This window comes from Pelodiscus sinensis, chromosome 8 (genome assembly GCF_049634645.1).
Source record: "Pelodiscus sinensis isolate JC-2024 chromosome 8, ASM4963464v1, whole genome shotgun sequence".
Classification (NCBI taxonomy): Eukaryota; Metazoa; Chordata; order Testudines; family Trionychidae; genus Pelodiscus; species Pelodiscus sinensis.
This window is the reverse complement of record NC_134718.1, coordinates 1669973-1690055: the sequence shown is the minus strand read 5'-3', so window position 1 is coordinate 1690055 and position 20083 is coordinate 1669973. Positions and strand designations below refer to the sequence as shown.

Genomic DNA, 20083 nt, shown 5'->3' with positions numbered 1-20083 from the left:
TCTGCCCTGAGCCCTCCCAGCCCTGCCGACGCCCCCGACCCACAGCCCCTCCCATCTCTGCCCTGAGCCCCCCAGCCCTGCCGACGCCCCCGACCCGCAGCCCCTCCTCTCTCTGCCCTGAGCCCCCCAGCCCTGCCGACGCCCCCGACCCGCAGCCCCTCCTCTCTCTGCCCTGAGCCCCCCAGCCCTGCCGACGCCCCCGACCCGCAGCCCCTCCTCTCTCTGCCCTGAGCCCCCCAGCCCTGCCGACGCCCCCGACCCGCAGCCCCTCCATCTCTGCCCTGAGCCCCCCCAGCCCTGCCGATGCCCCCCGACCCTCAGCCCCTCCTCTCTCTGCCCTGAGCCCCCCAGCCGTGCCGACGCCCCCGACATGCAGCTCCCTCCTGTCCCATCACTTGGGCAGCAGGACTCCAAGGCCACCGGGACGGGGACCAAGAGCGACCCAGCAAACTATGGCCTGGCCCCCAAGGCCTCCTGGCACACTGTCCCCCGCCACACGGGCTCTGGAGGGGGGTTCCCAGAAAGCCCCTCCCCCCCGGATCTGGGCTCCTCGTGTCACGTCACTGTGCGCAGGGGTCTTGCACCAATGTCCCAAAATCACCTTTCATCCGCAATGCCCAGAGCCGTCCCACGGGCCTGGGCCCCCGGTGCTCCACGGCCTCCCCCCTCCACCTGCCCCTCGGGGACAAGCAGACATCCCCCTGACACCTCGAACCCGACTGCAGGCAGCGCCCTCCGAACCCAGCTCCCCAGTGACGGAGCCAAGCCCCCCACCCTCCCTGGCTGCCTCAGCGCCCGCAGAGCACCCTGAGGCAGGAGCCGCAACCCATGGGTTCGCCCGGCCCCTCCCCACGTCCTGAGCCGCTGGGGGGCTGAGAATCCCAGGCCCCGGGCTCCACCCGCCTCCCGTCCCCACCAGACTCTGGCCCCCGCCAGGAGGGACCGAACGCCAAGAGAAAGGCCCCAGACGTCCGGCCCTGGGGATGGGAGCAAGCCAGGACAGCAAAGGAGACAAGGCGGGGGAGGGCAGCAGGCAGGGGGAGCGTCCTGGCAGCCGTAGGACCCCCCCAAGGTGCAGCATCCCTTTAGGGCACAGCGCTCTGTGGGGGGAGGGGAGGCTGTGGGGCAGGCGGGGGGGGGGAGGGTCAGGGTCATCTGTTCTGGTTCACAGCTGTGCAGCCCCAGAGGAGAGCAGGAAGGGGCCGTGGGGCAGGGGGGGCTCAAGCCAGACCCCAGAGCAGGCAGGGAGCCTCACAGTGCGCATCACGCCCCCTCCTAGCAGCTGCTCCCCGACGGGGTAACAGCCTACTACTGCTACGCACTTGTGGAGCCCCTCCCTTCACCCCAGCAGCGGAGGCCAGGGCTGTGGGGGGAAGCGACCCGGTTCCAGCCTTGGTGGGCGGGGAGATGCGAAGGCTGCTCCAAATGTAGCCTTGTCCTGCAGGTTGGTGGGTGCGTCAGAGACGAGCTGCCTGGCCCACGGCCCCCCGGAAGCTGCAGGGTCCCAGCCCCCCCCCCCCGCGCTAACGTCCTGACCTGCTCCTGAGCCAGCCCCTTGGCAGAGCTGCTCCCCGTGTGCATGTGCCCGGCCTAGCCCGGCCCCTGGACATCTCTGCCCACACAGCCGGAGGGCACGGGGGAGCCTCCAGGCTGCTGGGGTGGGGGGGGGACACATGGAGCAAGCCCGCCCCCCAGGGACAGCTCCATCTGCAACGGCCCCCTCCCAGCCCCCGCTCTCCTCTGGGACGCAGAGATTGGGGGGTACACGGCAGAACCCACCACACGGGCAAACTACGCCCCACACACCCCAGCATCAACACACCTCACACACACACACACACTCTTCACCCCGGCGTGCCCCCACCACTCCGCCCTCCATACGCACCACCCCACAGCACACACCATCCTCCTGCCCACACACCCCGACACACCCAGCGCTCCGCCAAGCACACAGCCGGCCCCCTCCCGCCACAGTCACCAAGCCATGTGCTGCTGGGATCCTGGGCTGAAAGCACCCCCGCTTTACAAATGGGGAAACCGAGGCACAGTGTACCCCACAACTAATCAGTGGCCAGGTACAGAAGAAAACCCAGCTCTCCCCACTCGACAAGAGGCAGAGCCCTACTGCTGCCGTTCGCTGAGGTGGCCAGGATATGGACACAGGCATTGGCCCGTGGTCCATGCACAATCTCAAGAGGATAGAATTACCCTGCTGTGTGTCATAAGCCCTATAGTGCTAACAGCAAGTGGAGATTTTCCTTTATGGAAGGATCAGAGTTCATTGTGGCCCCCGGCACCATGCCTAGCCAAAGGGTTGCAACCAGATGGGTGCAGGACTGTAGGGCTTGCCCCAGGATCGGGGCTGGGGAGAGGACGCTGCCTGATTGTGGCCTCGTTAGCCCCAGCCTGGCTGAATCTGGGATCATGTCTGCCATACACGCGGCTCTGCGCTCCCAGAAAACGCCTTGCGGCAGACAAGGGGGCATATTTGTTTTTGTCTGATATTAGGAACTAACATATAACTCATGCGCCAGGGATGCACGGTCAGCATTCCTGCACAGACCCAATTAGCCATCTCCTCTGCTCAGAAACGTCGCCGGGGGCCGGGCTGTGCGTGGCTCAGTGGAGCCTTCTGCTTTCTTTCCACCCGGAAGAGAAGAGATTTGGTTTTCAACAGCCCCTCTCTGGGCACCAGGATCCAGGCCAGGCCTTGCCCGGTTACCCCTACTAAACGCACCTTCCTTCCCGCTAGGCGGAGGGGCAGAAACGCCGTGATCGAGCTGTGTCTCTTGACCCGGCGTCGACACGGCGGGGAAGGACCATGTGTTTTGTAGCGCCCCAAAGCCCCCTTGTGACGGCGCGTTGGGGGTTCCCCGTCTCCTGCACCCCGAAATGGCACAAACAGACTGCACCAGCCAGTGGAATTGAGGGTGGTTTATTGCTCCTCCAGCACAGCGCAGCACAGATGTAATCTGGTTACAGGAACTGGGCTAGGATGCCTCAGGCCCCCTTGAGATGGGGGAGACTGGGCCCCTAAACTCCAGCCCCTTCCCCTAGGCTCTCCTCCATGCTCTTCCACAGTCTAACTAAATTCCCCTCCAGCCCTGCCCCCGCAGTCAGGGCAGCATTCCACCTTCCTTTGTTCCTCTCCATGGGGGGTGTCTGGCCCCTGGTTCAACCAGTTTGGCCTTATCTCTGCCTAGCGAGGTTTTCCCTGCTGGGTCTTGCTCCAGACAGCAGGGGTCACCACAGCCCAGCAATTACCCCCACTACGTCACAGTTCTCCCCCCTCCGAGAGCGAACTGAGCAGGGTCACTCCGCTCGTGACCTAGGGAAGTTCGGGTCCTCTGCGTGGGAACCCGCCCCGGGGACATGGGTGCTCCCCTTGACTCAGGCCGGCCGTGGCAAGGCCCCACATGAGCTGGCTTCCCTCTGTCCACTCGCCGCCCCGCTCCAGGGCGACTGGCGCAGGCCTGTCCTCGGGGGTCACACCCACCCTTCCGCTGGCCTTGATCTCTGGCCAGGGTCTCTCGGGCTGGGGCCATGAGCCCAGTGAGCCTTCTCTGGACAGCCAGGGCGGCTTCCACCCCCGATGCTCCATCCAGGGAGGTCTTCCCCTCCCATAGCTCTCTCAGCAAGCCCAGAGGGTCTATCTGGGGTAGAGACCCCCAAGCCGCTTTCCTCCTGTCTTGGGCCTTCCCGCCCCTCTGGCAGGAGTCACAGGACCGGCAGTACCGCTGCACGGCTGTAAAGATTCCTGGCCAATAGAAGTGCTGGAGCAGCCTCAGCCGGGTGCTCCGGATCCCCCGGTGGCCCCCAACGGGGACATCGTGGGCCAAATACAGCAGCTTGAGGCGATACTTTCGGGGGACGACCAGCTGCCGCTGGACCCTCCATGCCCTCGCCTTCCTGGGGGGGAGCCACTCACGGAACAGGAGCCCACGCTCCCGCAGGAATCTCTCCTGGCCACCTCTCCCCCGGGGCTGAGCTGCATGGAGGCCAGCCTGGTCCCTCAGCCTCTGCAAGGAGGGGTCTGCCTGCACCTCAGCCTGGAATTCAGCTGCTGAGGCAGGGATCGGGACCTGTCCCCCACCTCTGCCTAGGTCCGGAGTCCCAGCCTGGCTGGACCCCGTGTCCACTGGGATGGGACCCTGAGGACGCTGCCAGGAGTCCTTCCCTGGACCCACGTTGTCGGCCCCCCGCTGGCTCTGGCTCCGGGTAGGGACTAGAGCCCGCTGGGATCCATGGGGCCACTCCTCTAGGTCATTCCCCATCAGCACCTCGGTGGGCAAGTGCGGGTGCACCCCCACTTCCTTGAGGCCCTCCTTGGCCCCCCATTTCAGATGCACCCTGGCTACAGGCACCTTAAACGGGGACCCGTCTATGCCCTTCAGGGTCAGCTGTGTGTGGGGTAGTATCCGCTCCGGGGCCACTATGTCGGATCGGGCCAGAGTCACCTCCGCCCCCGTGTCCCAGAAGCCCGTCACCTTCCTACCATCCACCTCCAGGGGTATGAGGCACTCGCTCCGCAGGGGCCGTCCTGCCCCCACCCGGTACACGGAGGAATCCGCCTCCTGAGAATCAGACCTCCCAGGGGAGGTGCACTGAGCATCCTTCCCCTCTCTCTGAGCTGAGGTTTGCCTGCCAGCCCCTGCCTCTGGGGCAGCCTGCCCTTCCTCCCGCCCCAGCCAGTTAACCCTGGACAGTCCCCGGTCCTGGGACCTGGTGCACTGAGCCCTCTTGTGGCCTTTTTGCCCACAGCGATGGCAAGTTAGGCTTTGGGCTGTCTCTGTCCAGGCCCTGGCTGGTTCTCTGGGGCGCAGACGACCTGTTCCTTGGTCTCGCCCCGTAGTTGACTCCCTCCGTCGCTCAGCCGAGATCCGGTCTCTGCGCGGTTCCCTTTCTCTCCGGGACTCCCGTTCACACCCGGACCGGCTCTCCGTGAACTCATCCGCCAGTCTCCCGGCCTCCTGGGGGTTCTCTGGTCTCCGGTCCTTGAGCCACAGCCTCAGTTTGGGTGGGCACGCTTCATAGAACTGCTCCATCATGACCAGCTTGAGCAGCTCCTCTGCGGTCTGGGCTCCAACTCCAGACACCCACTTGCGGCAGTATTGCGCCAGGCGGGAGGCCAGGTCCACATAGGTCTCCTGTGGCCCTTTCTGTACCCCCCGGAACTTCTTCCTGTACATCTCGGGGGTCAGCCCGAACTTGTGCAGCAGGGCCTCCTTGACTCGGTTGTAATCCCCTGGCTGTAGGTCCTCCAGCTGGCTGAGCACTCCGGCCGCCTCCTGGCTCAGTGCGGGGATGAGCTCCTGCAGCCAGTCAGCTGGGGGGACCCGTTGCAGTCCACAGGCCCTCTCAAAGGAGCTGAGGAACCCGTCTATGTCACCCATGTCCTTCAATTGGGCCACCACGAGCCTCTCCACGCGCCTGGCAGTCCTGGGACCCTGGGGCCCATCCGCACTTGGCGCAGCCGGTGCCCCGCCGGTTCTCCGCTCTGCCATGGCCAGCTCATGCTGCCGCTGCCTCTCTCGGTCCTGGCGCTCCTTCTCTCGGTCCTCTACTTCCAATTCCCTGATCCGCAGCTGGATCTCCAGCTGCCGCAGCTCCGCTTGGCTGGCCCCTGCCCTAGATGGGCTACGGCTTGCAGGCCTCCCGGGAGACGCTGTCTCATCTCTCCGGTGGGTTCCAGCGCTCCTCCCCCTCTCTGAGCCTGACACACTCTCAGGGGGGGTCTGGCTGCTTCCCCTGGGGACAAGATCCTGGCCCTGTGGCTGGTCATTCTCTTCTAGCTGAGCAATCAGCTGGGCCTTGGTTGCTTTCTGCACAGGCAAGCCCCTCTCTCTGCACAGCCCCACCAGCTCTGCCTTCAAGAGTCGGGCGTAGGCCATCTGCCCGCTGGGCCCCTCGGTGCAGACTCACCAGTCTAGTGCTGCAGCGCCCCACGATTCCCAGGAACCGCTTCGCTCTGTCTCCAGCATGCCTGGCTCCAGGGCTCTTGCTTCTACAGCGCCTTGTCGCTTGCCGCTGGGAGCTTCATCCACGGGGTGCAGTGCATCCCACCCCTGACACCAGTGTGACGGCGCGTTGGGGGTTCCCCGTCTCCTGCACCCCGAAATGGCACAAACAGACTGCACCAGCCAGTGGAATTGAGGGTGGTTTATTGCTCCTCCAGCACAGCGCAGCACAGATGTAATCTGGTTACAGGAACTGGGCTAGGATGCCTCAGGCCCCCTTGAGATGGGGGAGACTGGGCCCCTAAACTCCAGCCCCTTCCCCTAGGCTCTCCTCCATGCTCTTCCACAGTCTAACTAAATTCCCCTCCAGCCCTGCCCCCGCAGTCAGGGCAGCATTCCACCTTCCTTTGTTCCTCTCCATGGGGGGTGTCTGGCCCCTGGTTCAACCAGTTTGGCCTTATCTCTGCCTAGCGAGGTTTTCCCTGCTGGGTCTTGCTCCAGACAGCAGGGGTCACCACAGCCCAGCAATTACCCCCACTACGTCACACCCCTGCAGGCTGTTTCTCTGGCAAGTGCCCATTCACCCCCCCATGCGCCTGCCTCTGGGGGGGAGCCAGCAGCAGGTGCCCAGCATGACAGCAGCCTGCAGGGAAGGAGGTGGAGGTCTCAGTGTAGACACTACAGCAAGGGAACAGGGGGACTGTAAAGGCCACAGGGGGTAGGACACTGGCATTGGAGCCAACGCGGGGGGAGCTGTGGAGAGCCTGGGGGGGCGTGAGGGAGCAGCCCTGTGTGCCCCGACCCAGAGACCTCGACTGGGGCCGGAGGGGAGAAGCCACGTTCACAGCCCACGGGGGCACCCCGCCTGGCCCATCGGAAGCAGGGCCCAGCGAGCTCCCTGCTGGGCCGTTCCGGCCCCCAGCCCTAGGAACAGGGCAGCGGGAACAGCTGATAGACCAGGGACGCAGCTTTCCAGCGCCAGGCAGCGTGGCCCCGGCACACGCCCCACACGCGTGCACCCCCCGCATGCGCACCCCACAGCACATGCTCACACCCCCTCATGTGCACACACCCCCAGCACACACATCCCACACGCATGCACCCCCCGCGTGCGCACCCCCCACACACAGCACGTGCTCACACCCCCACATGTGCACACCCCCCCGGCACACACACCCCACACGCATGCACCCCCCGCGTGCGCACCCCACACACACACAGCACGTGCTCACACCCCCTCACTCACACCCCTGGCACACACACACATCCGGCATGCACGCCCCCCCCAACACGCACACACAGCACGAACTCACACCCCCACTCACTCACACACCCCCAACACACACACACACAACACGTATTCACACCCTCACTCACTCACACCTCCCCAACACGCACACACAGAACGTACTCACACCCTCAATATGCACCCCCCGACATGCATGCACCCCACACACACAGCACGTACTCACACCCCCACGTGCACACCCCCCAACACGCACACACAGCACGTACTCACACCCCCACGTGCACGCCCCCCAGCACACACACACAGCACGTACTCACACCCCCGCGTGCACACCCCCCAACACACACACACAGCACGTACTCACACCCCCACGTGCACACCCCCCAACACACACACACACAGCACGTACTCACACCCCCACGCGCACACCCCCAACACACACACACACAGCACGTACTCACACCCCCACGCGCACAAGTACACACCCCCAGCCAGTGTGTGGGGACTCCCTCCACACACCCCGGCTAGCCAGGCTGGTCTATCAGGGCCCGGCTGCGGAGGGCTCAGGCTGGCAGAGGCTGGCTGGGAAGGGGGAGCGGTTTTCGCCTCCCCACCTGCTCGGTGCTGTCTGGCCAGAGCCATGTTCGTAAGCTCTTTAGACTCAAGTCAATGGCCGGCTACTCTGGGACTCTGCGCTGTGCCGAGGGCCCCCCGCCCCGGGGGGGGGGGGTAGAAGCCCCCCATGATCTGAAAGGGGGCAGGTTAACCTACTTCTCCAGGCAGCCGGGGCTGGGGGGGAGCACACTTGTTAACCCTGCGAGTGCCATATCCCTTGCTCCCTCGGGGGGCACTGGCGGTAGCCGGGGCTGGATCGGGGCAGCAGAGGCAGGGCCGTGGGAACGGTCCCCGTGGCGCCCCCAGGCCCCTCTCTAGGGAGCTGGACAAAGCGGGGAGGCCTGGCTGCCGGCCAAGAGCCACGCCCGGCGCCTTTGCCTGTCTAGCTGCCTGCGGAGGAAGCGGGGCGCTGGGGAGGCAGAGCGGGGTGCAGCACGTGCCAGGGGAGAGGCACACACCACGCTCTCTCCAGCTGACTTCACTGCAGATCTGGGGGGGTGGTGAAAGTTACGTAACATTTCTCACGGGTGCTGTCCTATTGCAACCCGGGTCCCGGCCGGCTCTTTCACTAGCTCCCTGCCGGCTCCTGCTGGAGCTACACACCACGGCGCCCCCACTTCCTTTCCCCTCTGCGTGGCGCGAAACGAGGGACGCTAGCATGCAATCGATAACCGTGGAACCACCGACTGCCGGCCGTTGCCTGCGGGGCTCCAGCCAGCTGCACGGAGCCGATCGGGTAGCCGCTAAGCATGAGCTAGCAGCACGCGAGTCCTGGGAGAAATCACAAGGACCTGACCTGGGACAGCACCACGTCCCCGAGCAACAGGGCACCTAACTAGGCACCTCGGGCAGTTAAAAGCCCAGCGACTGGTTCCTGGCGCGCGAGCAAGGTTGCAGAGAAGGGACGTTCCGGGACTGCCCTGGGGCAAGAGGAGAAAGCAGCCCCCGGCCTCAGAACAAAGCAGCTTTTCTTTGCTGACGTTTTGAGGGGCAAGGCTCACCACAAGACGCTGCTTCCGTCCTTTTACCCAGCTCTAAAGGCTGATGGGGGGAGGGAGGGAGGAAGCTGGGAAAACGCAGGCCTGTCGCGGGGCTCTGTAGGCAGAGCTGGGCCTGCAGTCTCCTTAGCAGCCCTGAAATGAGATCTGGGGACATTTGGCCACTTCCGTGCCTCAGTTTCCCCTTGCACCAGTAGGGCAGCGACCCTGCCCGACTTCCCGGGGGGGAGGGAGGCGTCTCGGACCACGGGAGTCCAGGCTGGAAGATGCTGTCGGAGCTGCCGTGTGTTTTTCCGCTCGGGGCTCTGCTGTGGAGACGCGCTGACAGCCAGTCCCAGCATGAAAGGTCTCGGCCAGCGAGAGACGGGAGTTTATTTTTAACCGAGGCTTGATGTAAATCCACACGGACACTGCGAAGTTCCCCGAGAAGCTGAAAGTTGTGTGGGTTCCCAGATCCTACGCGGCTCCAAAATATCTTCCCTTCAGCACAGCTCCGCAGGCAACGCCGCCCGCCCTGCACACATCACTCTGCTGGGGAGGAGCGGGGCGGGGGGGGGGGGTTCAGCTCCCACAGGCCTCTGGAAACTCACCAAGGAGGCCTGAAATTGGCCCCCCTGCGTGGCAGCAAAGGAGCACAGCGGGGCCGTGGCAATGCACGCCCACGGACGACCCCAAGAGCTCCCCTGCTCTGATGGATTCCTCTCCACGGCCAACCTGGGAAGCAGGGCAGGAGCGGGGAGCACATTCCGCGGAGGGGGAAATCGAGGCACGAGGGGTCCTGCCACCCAGGCTCAGCCTCCCTCAAGCGCAAAGAGCCCAGCGTCTTGCCAGCACCTAGCTCCGTGCAGGGCAGGTGGCACATGAAGCCTGTGGGATCCGGGCCCTGGCGAGGAACCAAGTGTAGGCGGCCCGGGGGCACCTGAAAGCAGCAGGGAGTCAGCTCCCGGGGGGACCACGCGCCGAGGGAGCAGCCACTAGCCTGCCGAGGGGAACTCACGCGCTGCACCGGCTGGCAGGGGAAGCCTGCGCCACGGAAAGGCAGGGCTGGAGGGACCGGGGGCAGGAGGAGCAAGGGGGAAACGCTGCCTGGGGGGAGCTCCCCAGGGGTCACGCCCAGGCCGTGCCCACAGACACAGCGGATCCCAGCAGCAGCTCTGCCCAACGGCCCTTGGCCACCCGCCCTTCCTCACCGCGGCAAGACGGGCCCCTTTGCCCTTGGGCAGCTCCCACGGCAGGGCCCAGCTGGCTCCGTGCGCCGCTCCGCTGCACGGGGAACCGGCCAGAACCTCTGCAGCAGGGGAGCCCCGAAACAGCCTGACCCCGGGGGCCACCTGCACACAGCTCCCCAACTGGCACCGCCACAGCGGTGGGAATAGGCCCCTCGTGCACACACACGCACATGCACACACACAATGCACACACACGCGCACACACACGCACATGCACACACACAATGCACACACACGCGCACACACACGCACATGCACACACACAATGCACACACACACACACAATACACACACACATGCACACACAATGCACGCACGCACACAATGCACACACACAATACACGCACCCACACACAATGCACACGCGTGCACACACACACACAATACACACACACGCACGCACACACACAATACACACACACAATACACACACACACATGCACACACAATGCACGCACGCACACAATACACACACACAATACACGCACGCACACACAATGCACACGCGTGCGCACACACCTGCTCTCCCTGGCCCATTATCCTGCAACTTCAGGACACATCCAGGGGGAAGCAGAAACCTCCTCCTACCCCCTCCAGTCCCTCCCCTGCCAAAGGCCCCCCCAACCCCAGGAGTAACTTTCTGTAGCTAAACACAGGGAGGCAGGAAGGCATGAGGGGCGGCCCAGCATGGGGGGGGGGGCTGGCCGGGGCAGCCCGGGATGGGGGGGGGGGGCTGGCCGGGGCAGCCCGGGATGGGGGGGGCTGGCCGGGGCAGCCCGGGATGGGGGGGGGGGGGCTGGCCGGGGCAGCCCGGGATGGGGGGGGGGGGGCTGGCCGGGGCAGCCCGGGATGGGGAGGGGGGCTGGCCGGGGCAGCCCGGGATGGGGGGGGGGGCTGGCCGGGGCAGCCCGGGATGGGGGGGGGGGCTGGCCGGGGCAGCCCGGGATGGGGGGGGGGCTGGCCGGGGCAGCCCGGGATGGGGGGGGGGGGCTGGCCGGGGCAGCCCGGGATGGGGGGGGGGGGCTGGCCCGGGACAGGGACCTGGCCGCAACTTGCCCCTAAGCGGATGCTGCACCTTCCCCCCCCCCCCCCCCGCGCGGCCAGGACTCACCCGTCAGCTGGTCGTAGGAGCCGTCCAGGTCCCTGGAGTCGGCCAGACTCGCCTTGCTGCCCTGGTCCCGCATCCTGCCCGGCCCGGCCCCGCCGAGAGTCCGCGCGGGATGGACCGAGCCCCGCGCCCCCCCCCGCGCCGGGGCCCCCGCCCGCCCCGCCCCGGCCCGGCTGGGCGAGGCGCTCGGGGGCGGGGGGAGCTCGAGGCGGGGGGGCTGGAGGCGCAGGGATGGGCGCGGGGGGGGGGGGCTGGAGCGGCGCTGTGGGGGGCCGGGGGGGCCGGCAGCGGGGGCCCGGGGGCTGCTGCGGGGCTCGCCCGCCTCCGTCCAGGGGCTGCCCCCGAGCCCCCCGCCCAGGCGCCCCGGCTCGCTGCGGGGCCCGGCCCGGGGAAAGCGGCGCTCGGAACCGGCAGCAGGTGCGGAGCCGGCTGCAGCCCAGCCGCGTCCTCGCAGCCTTCGCTTCTCCTCCCCCTCGGCTCCGCGCGCAGCCTCCGCGCCCCGCCCGCGGGCTGCGCCCCGCCCGCTCCAGCCGGGACGGCCGCGGGGTCCCGCCCGCCAGAGGGGAAACTGAGGCACGGCTCGGGGAGCGGGGGGTTCACCCTCGCACGTGCGCGCAAAACGCGCTCAGTTGAGGAACGGGGACGCGGGGCTTTGCCAGAGCCCCCTGCGCAGGGCGCCCGGCGGCACCGGCCATGCTTGCAGGGACACGGGCGTGCACACGCCCGAACATGCATGCACGGTGATACATGTGTGCACACGCCCGAACATGCATGCACGGTGATACATGTGTGCACACGCCCGAACATGCATGCACGGTGATACATGTGTGCACACGCCCGAACATGCATGCACGCACAGTGTGCATACATGTGCACATCTGCAAATGCACACACAGTTGCATGCACACACACATGCATCCATGCACATCTGCACACAAAGACACGTGTGTATGCACACACATTTGCACACACAGACAGGTATGCGCACACACAGGGCCAGCCCGGGGCCACAAAGCCTAAGCCAGGAGCAGCTTTGATCATTTGTTAACCGTATCGGTACCTTATTTTTAAGGTATTTGCAGCCCATTTCTCGACTCCGTGGCACCATGTGCCTGTGTGAGTTAGCCCAGCGTTGTAAGCAGGCCAGGATCTGTTCCACAAACACGACCCCCCAGGCCTGGCGCGGGCCGGCCCCGCAGCTGGTCTCCTGCCCCTAAATCCAGTGCTGCAAACGCCCGTGCACACGTCTGCACACACACGCCCATGTACACATGCCGACACACACACACGCAAGCCCAGGCACACTTGTCTGCACAGACACGCCCGTGCACACGTCTGCACACACACACACACACACAAGCAACTACACCTGCATGTGCTTGTGCTCAGGCCCCGGAAAAGCCACACGCTCCGAACACTGCACCGTTCCCCCACAACAGGGTGAGCAAACGCCCCCCCGTCCGCCCCCCCGCCGGGCGCATTTCCGTCCCATCGCCCAGTGCCCGAGGGCAGAGGCTGCCGTGCCACAGTGAGCAGCGTGCACTGAGATGCCGGGCAGGACACTGGGTGGCACCAGCTGCCGGCTGGCGGCCGCCCAGGCCCCGAAGCCGCTGGCACACGGAGCGTTCGGCTCTGGCAGGGAGCGGTTCTGCACGCCAGGCCCCGGGAGGCAGGCTGCGGCCCAGTGCCCCAGGGACTGGTCCAGATCACAACCGCACAAGTGACCGTGGGCTTGGCCGGCTTCAGGGCCAGCCTGGCAGTGTCGTGCCCCGTGCCACACGGAGGGCACCAGGCTGGGTTACTCGTGCAAGGCTCGTGCTCTCTGTGCCGTAGTGGGGGCTGTCTGCTCTGTAACCTGGTGTCCCCACCTGGCTGCGCTGGGCTGTGTGATTCCCACTGACTCACCCACGTGGCTTGGCCCAGACACCCAGGCCCAGCCGAGCAGGTAACAAGGCTCGTCCCAGGGGGAGAGACAAAGGGAGGGAGGCACCTGGCTGGGGGCAGGGCCGGGGAGCTGGGCAGTCTGAGCATGAGGAAGCATGGAGGACGCAGACTAAAACCAGGATAGGGGGTTCAGGGGCCTGTGAACCCCTCCCCCAAGGGCACCAGGGCTACGTCGAACCTCACTGCGCTGTGTCCTGGAGGAGCAATAAACCCATTTCTACGCTACGGGCTGGCAGAGTCACGTCTGGGGGGGCAGGGTTGGGGAGCTCCCCGACGCGCCGTCACACCCTCCAGACTAGCCCCCGAGGCCGGGGCTCCAGCGGCCTGGCCTCTGTGTGGCAGGGCACCCCCAGAAGAGGGCGCTGGGGGGGCCTCACAGGCAGCGCAGTGGCAGGGCAGGGGCCTCGTGCCTTCGCTAACCGGTCCCCTTCTGCGCAGCCACCGGCGAAGCTGGGCCAGGTTTGCTGGCAGCGGGGCAGGCTGCCGGCTGTTGGCAGCGCCAGGCAGCAAGCTGGGCCTCAGAGCCGGCTCGTTCTTCCCACAGTGCAGCTGCGCCATCTGGGGAGACATGTGGGAGCGCCCAGAGGCAGCGCTGGGTTGGGCTGGGCCGCGACGTGGGGTGGGGGGTCCCAGAGCAAAGCAGGGGGGTGCGATTCATTAGCGAGGGCACCGCCCCTTGCATCGCCTGGGAGCCGGCCTGCAGCCACAAATCCAGAGCGCAGCGTTGCTGTGCGTGGCGAGCGGGCTGAGGTGCTCTGCCCCAGAGGTGGCTGCATTCCCGGGCCCGGCGAAGGGATCCGCGGGCCCGGCCCATGGAGCTGAAAGGCGCTAAGGGAAGATCTGTCGTTAGCGCTGCAGAGGTTTTGCCAGACCTCAGGGTGGGCACGGCCGCTGCTGCCTCTCCCCTCCCCCCACCCCCCGTCATTCACGAGCGTCTCTGCACCCAGCGCGGGCAGAGCCTGGCTCAGCCGGCAGGGGCTGCACCCATCCAAGCGGCCCTGTTTGGTCACGTTCCTGCTGCTGTTCAGGGGCAGAGCGTAGGCAGCGCAAAGCCCCCAACATGGAAGGCGCCAGCTGAGATGGATTAAGCCCCCGCGACGCACTTTGCTCCTTCGCATCCGTGGCTGGCGTGTGGATTCAGAAGCAGCCCCCCGGGCAGGGGACGAGACAGGACACGGCGCTGCCGGGCGGGACGCTGGGGCCCTCACACCCTGCTCCTGCTGCCCCCAGCCCCTTCCCGGCCCTGCACCCGGGAAAACGCAGGGGTGGCTGCACGGCCGAGGGGCCAGCCGGGCTGGGCAGAGAACCGGCCAGGGCCGCGCCTTCCGCCTTGGGTGCCCCGGGCTGCAGGAGCCGGGACGGTGGCTGGAATCCCTGCCGTGGAAACCAGCCGCATTCCAGGCGCTGCCGGGGAGCCGGGCTGGGGGGCCGCGCTGCCGCTGCCTGAGCGAAGCAACGAGCCCAGCTTTGGGGAACTGCTTAGCAACTGATTGGATCTAAAAATAAGAGCCATTTACTGAATCACCAGAGAAACGCTTCAGCGCTGCTTGGAAAACACGGGCCCCCCGGGCCCCCCGGGCACTCTGACCTCACCTGGGCGAGCGGGGAGGGACAGGCAGGCGGCAGAGACACGCACAGGCTGGAGGGCGAAATCCAGCCTCGGGGGCTGCCTGGGGGGAGGGGGGAGTGGGGCTGCCGGGGGCCAGGCCTGGGGGATGCACGCTCGCCCCCATGCAGACCCCCCCCCCCGCCGATCCTCCCAAGGCCCCGCCCCCGCTGGCACCCAGCGTTCCGCTCCAGTCTGCCTGGTGTCGCTGGACCTTCCCCGTGACAGCCCGGCGTGGGGCAGCCCCGTGGCCGGAGCCCGGCACGTCTCAGCAGGGAACGGCGCACGCTCGGGGGAAGGCTGCACGAGGCAATTCACTCGCCCTCGGTCACATCGACGTACAGCCCCTGCAGTCACCGAACTGGTGTCACACGGCCCCCCCGTGCTCCTGGGGTCGGCGGGGCATGGCCTCACCAGGCCTCTTGCACCGACGGGGCTGCCGGCGCGGGGCGGCGCGGGGCGCTCAGACCGACGGGGCTGCCGGGGCGGCGCGGGGCGCACAGACCGACGGGGCTGCCGGGGCGGCGCGGGGCGCTCAGACCGACGGGGCTGCCGACGCGGGGCGGCGCGGGGCGCTCAGACCGACGGGGCTGCCGGCGCGGGGCGGCGCGGGGCGCACAGACCGACGGGGCTGCCGACGTGGGGCGGCGCGGGGCGCTCAGACCGACGGGGTTCCCGGCGCGGGGCGCTCAGACCGACGGGGCTGCCGACGTGGGGCGGCGCGGGGCGCACAGACCGACGGGGCTGCCGACGTGGGGCGGCGCGGGGCGCTCAGACCGACGGGGCTGCCGGCGCGGGGCGCTCAGACCGACGGGGTTCCCGGCGCGGGGCGCTCAGACCGACGGGGCTGCCGGCATGGGGCGCTCAGACCGACGGGGCTGCCGGCGCGGGGCGCTCAGACAGACGGGGCTGCCGGCGCGGGGCGCTCAGACCGACGGGGCTGCCGGCGTGGGGCGGCGCGGGGCGCACAGACCGACGGGGCTGCCGGCGCGGGGCGGCGCGGGGCGCTCAGACCGACGGGGCTGCCGGCGCGGGGCGCTCAGACAGACGGGGCTGCCGGCGCGGGGCGCTCAGACCGACGGGGCTGCCGGCGCGGGGCGCTCAGACCGACGGGGTTCCCGGCGCGGGGACGACAGATCTGTGGGCAGCAGAGCAGCCTGCATAAGAGACCATGGGCTCTGGCCCCTGGGCAGACCTGCTGCCCGCTGGCCGCCCAGGCCCTCTGCTTCCCTGGCTCTGCAGAAGCCGGCAGTGTCTGTAACCCACCCCGGGTCTGGGTGTGGGGCTGATTCCCCCGCCGCCCCCTGCAGCCACCTCTGTATGGGGGCCCCGTGCAGGCCAGTAAGCTTGTCACATCACACTTCCTAGGGCGTGGGCCGCGGGAACTGGCTCCCCGTAGCTCCGGACCTGGCCGGACCCCAGGGCGCAGCTGGGTGGGGCTTGGACGTGGAAGGCGCTTGGGTGAAATGATGGAGCTCGTGAGTCCAAGGCGGGGGCGGGCGGGCGAGCACGGCAAAGACAGTGGATGTGTAGACTCGGGGCCGGCCCCGTGGGAGGCAGGGAAGGGGAAGACCAGTTGCAGAGTCCCCCAAGGAGACGTTATTACAGCAGGCACCAGAGCGAGCCGCCCCCTGCGCAGGAAGGGACCATGCCGGCCGGCTGCTCCGGGGAGCTCGCTGCTCTGAAACCCCAGCGCCCTACGGAAAGTGGGAACAAGTTCAGATGGCAAAGCGGAACGTAACCAACCACCCCAAGGACGCGGGGACAACGCGAGGGGCCAGGGCACAGAAGCAGCCGAGTCTCGCTGGAGACAGAAGGAAACTGGCTGTAAATACGTCCCCAGCAGACGAAGACCAAGGACGGGGTAGGCCCAGGGCTCAGCGCGGGAGGACAGTGGCAGAAATGCGGAATGACGTCTGCGTGTCGGGCGTCACCAGGGCGGCTGGCGACGCCTGGACGGGTAACAGCGAGTGGCAGTGAGCACCGGGGACGAGTAACAGACTGGACGAGTAACAGCGAGCGGCAGTGAGCACCGGGGACGAGTAACAGACTGGACGAGTAACAGCGAGCGGCAGTGAGCACCGGGGACGAGTAACAGACTGGACGAGTAACAGCGAGTGGCAGTGAGCACCGGGGAGGGGCGGAGGCTGAAATGGGAAGAGAACAAGTTAAAAACGACCGAGAGATGTTAGACGCCTGCAAGTCACCAGGGCCTGAGGAGACGCAGCCTAGACTACTCAGGAGCTGACTGAGCAGGAATCTCAGCCATTAGGTTGCACCATTAACACGTGTGCACGTTGGCCGTGCCGCTAACACGTGTGCACGTTGGCCATGCCGCTAACACGTGTATGATGGCCGTGCCGCTAACACGTATGCACGTTGGCCGTGCCGCTAACGTGTACACATTGGCCATGCCGCTAACACACATGCGTGCTGGTCACACCGCTAACACGTATGCACATTGGCCATGCCACTAACACATGTGTGTGATGGCCGTGCTGCTAACCGTGTGCACATTGGTCACGCCACTAACACGTGTGCACATATGGCCAGGAGGGCTGGTGTTGGCATGTGGCACGAATCTCTCTGCTGGTGTCTGAGCGCAGGGAGGCTCCCGCCAGCAGGTTCCCCCGGCCAAGCCTGGAGTCCCAGGAGTTGGTCCGCGTCATTTGCGCAGGGCACAGCCATGGGGAGGGGGCGGGGACTCCGTGTGGACTCTGGCAGCCAATGCGCCCACCTCTGGGTACTCACGGGACCCGGGCAACAATGGCCAAACTTTCCCCTGGAAAGAGACAAGACGAAACCTGGTTTAAAGACCCCCCGGGATGACCGCCCCAGCCCCCCCCTTGTGGGGCCCAGCAGCCAGCGCAGCGCCAGCCCTATGGACACGCGGCAGCCGCTGGCTCCCAGGCCCACCCAGGGTTATAAGCAGGAGCCTCCAAGCACATCACGCAGCCAGCTCCTTTCTTGCCCCACTTCAGAGAGACCAAAATTTACTGCCCCAGGGCTCCAGTGCAGAGACCCGTCCCGGTGCTCCTCCCTTACTGTCTCCTCCCGCCCGCTGCTGCTGCCGTGCCAAGCTGGGTTCCTCCCCATTTCCCACCCGGCGTGTGTCACCACCCAGCCCTGGGCGCATGCAGCTCGGAGCTACCACACCGCCGGCTGCAGGATGGACGGGGTGGGGCAAAGAACCCAGCCTTGGTTCAGTAGTTGAACCAACCCATCAATTAAAAAAAATAGTTTGGGATTGACCGAGCCATTCCTTAGAGCCGCCCCCAAAGGTCAGCTCTTCAGTGCCGGGCTAAGGCTGCGACATTTTTAATAGGGACGGGGACTTTTCAGCTTGGTAAGGAGTTGACTATGATTGAGGCCTACAACAGCAAGACTGGTGGAAAGTAGAGAAGGAAGTGTTATTTCCTTCTTGTAACACAAGAACTAGGGGCGGCCTAATGAAATTAATAGGCAACAGGTTTAAAACCCAAGGCATTTCTTCACACAATACAGTCAACCTGTGGAACTCCCTGCCAGAGGATGTTGCGAAGGTCAAGTCTATAACAGGGATCAAAAAAGAGCTAGATAAATCCATGGAGGTTAGGTCCATCAATGGCTATTAGCCAAGCTGGGCAGGGACGGTGTCCCTCACCTGATTGTCAGGGATGGGAATAGGCGACGGGGTGGATCACTCAATAATTGCCCTGGTCTGTTCATTTCCTCTGGGGCACCTGGTATCAGCCACTATCAGCAGACAGGATCCTGGGCGAGAGGGACCTTTGCTCTGACCCCGTCTGGCTGCTCTGATGTTTAATGGGGGGGCTGAATTACATTGAGGCAGGCTCTGACGTGAAAAGTCTGTCAAACAAAAAGCCCAAACCATTGGCCATTTGATTTTTTGTCTGTCTGTTTTGGGGGCCAGCACTGCCTTGCTGAATTGCCCCGACTCTGTGACTGCTTCATTCCGCCAGAGCGGGCCTTTTGGGGAGAAGCAATCTGCCCGCCCAGATGTCGTGTGGACAAACCCCAAGACTCCTTCGCCGTGGGCAGAGGAGGGTTCGTCGCCACAGGACGGCTGGCGCGCTGGAGTCTCACCGTGGCAGGACAGCAGGAGCCCCGCCGGAGCCCCAAATTCTGCTGCTAAAAAATCTGAAATGGGGCAGGTGGTTTCCCAGTCCAAAGAGTCTCTCTGGGAACTTACACTTGTGCTTAGCGCCATGAATAAGGTCCCTCTGAAACAAGCCATGAACCTTTTGTGACCGATGCTAGATACACACAGCACATAGTCAACCTGTGGAACTCCTCGCCTGAGGAGGCTCAGACTATACCAGGGTTTAAAAGAGAACTAGATACATTCATGGCGGTTAAGTCGATCAATGGCTACTAGCCAGGATGGGTGAGGAATGGTGTCCCTGGCTCTGTGTGTCAGAGGGTGGGGATGGATGGCAGGAGAGAGATGGCTTGATCATTACCTGTTCCATTCAGTCTCTCTAGGGCACCTGGCACTGGCCACTGTGGGCAGACAGCACACTGGGCTGGATGGACCGTTCGTCTGACCCAGTCTGGCCGCTCTTGTGTTCTCATGGACGTATTTAAAATCCCTCCCACCAGGAAACGTGACCCGAAGGAAGCTCTTCCAGCCGGGCAGCGAGCGCTTCCAGGCCATTGCACCAGCCCTAGAAACCCGACCACGATTGGATTCGTGCCCACTCGGCCTGTGCCCACCGACCGCTCACGCCTGCCCACGTAAACGCCGGGACCCATTGAACGGTGCCGTCGCCTGGCAAAGTGACATTTGCATTTCACGCCCGAGCAGCAGCCCTGACTTGGAACACATGCTGCTGTGCTAAGACGACAGCCTCCGAGTCTGCCCAGAGAAGTAGTGTGGACGGGGCCAAGGGGCTGTACAGCCCCTGCCTCAATTCCTAGCACTCAGCAAGGCAGACGGGGGCGAGAAACCCGCCACAGCATCCGTAACAAGCCCACGCAGGCGGGATCTGGGGGTTCCCGCTTGGCTGAAGGGACCCCCCAGCCTCTGGCACCAGGCAGCAGCATCTCCCGCAGAGCGCCCCCTGCTGGGCCAGGGGAGGCCGGTGGGTGAGCAGGGTGGGAGGCGTGACGGGGGGCAGAGCAGGGCTCACCAGGCTGGGGGGCGCTCGCTGAGCTGGGGGGAGTCCTGCTTCTCCTGCAGCCGGTGTGCATTGCCAAGATCGTCCTGGCGACAGCTGAGAAGGATTGAAAATCAATTTGCTGCGCCGGTCCCAGCTGGGCCTGGAATTAAGGGCCCCAGACCTTGGCAAGAGCTATTACCCTGGGCCACGGTCAGTGCAGGACAAGCAGCAGCCATGCAAGCCGCGCTCCCGGGCGGGGGAAGGGGAGACGCTGC

At 65.7% G+C, this 20083-nt stretch overlaps 1 protein-coding gene across 2 annotated transcripts in view; it reads right to left on the bottom strand.

Annotated features, from left to right (window-relative positions):
* KCNIP2 (potassium voltage-gated channel interacting protein 2) overlaps positions 1–11675 on the bottom strand; it is an 84803-nt gene extending 73128 nt beyond the window's left edge. For both annotated transcript variants that reach the window (XM_075934503.1, XM_075934504.1), the window contains exon 1: positions 11160–11675. In XM_075934503.1, the coding sequence (XP_075790618.1) occupies positions 11160–11232 (73 nt within the window). In that variant the 5' untranslated portion in view covers positions 11233–11675. The remainder of the gene's footprint in view (positions 1–11159) is intronic.
* Positions 11676–20083: the final 8408 nt, after the last annotated feature.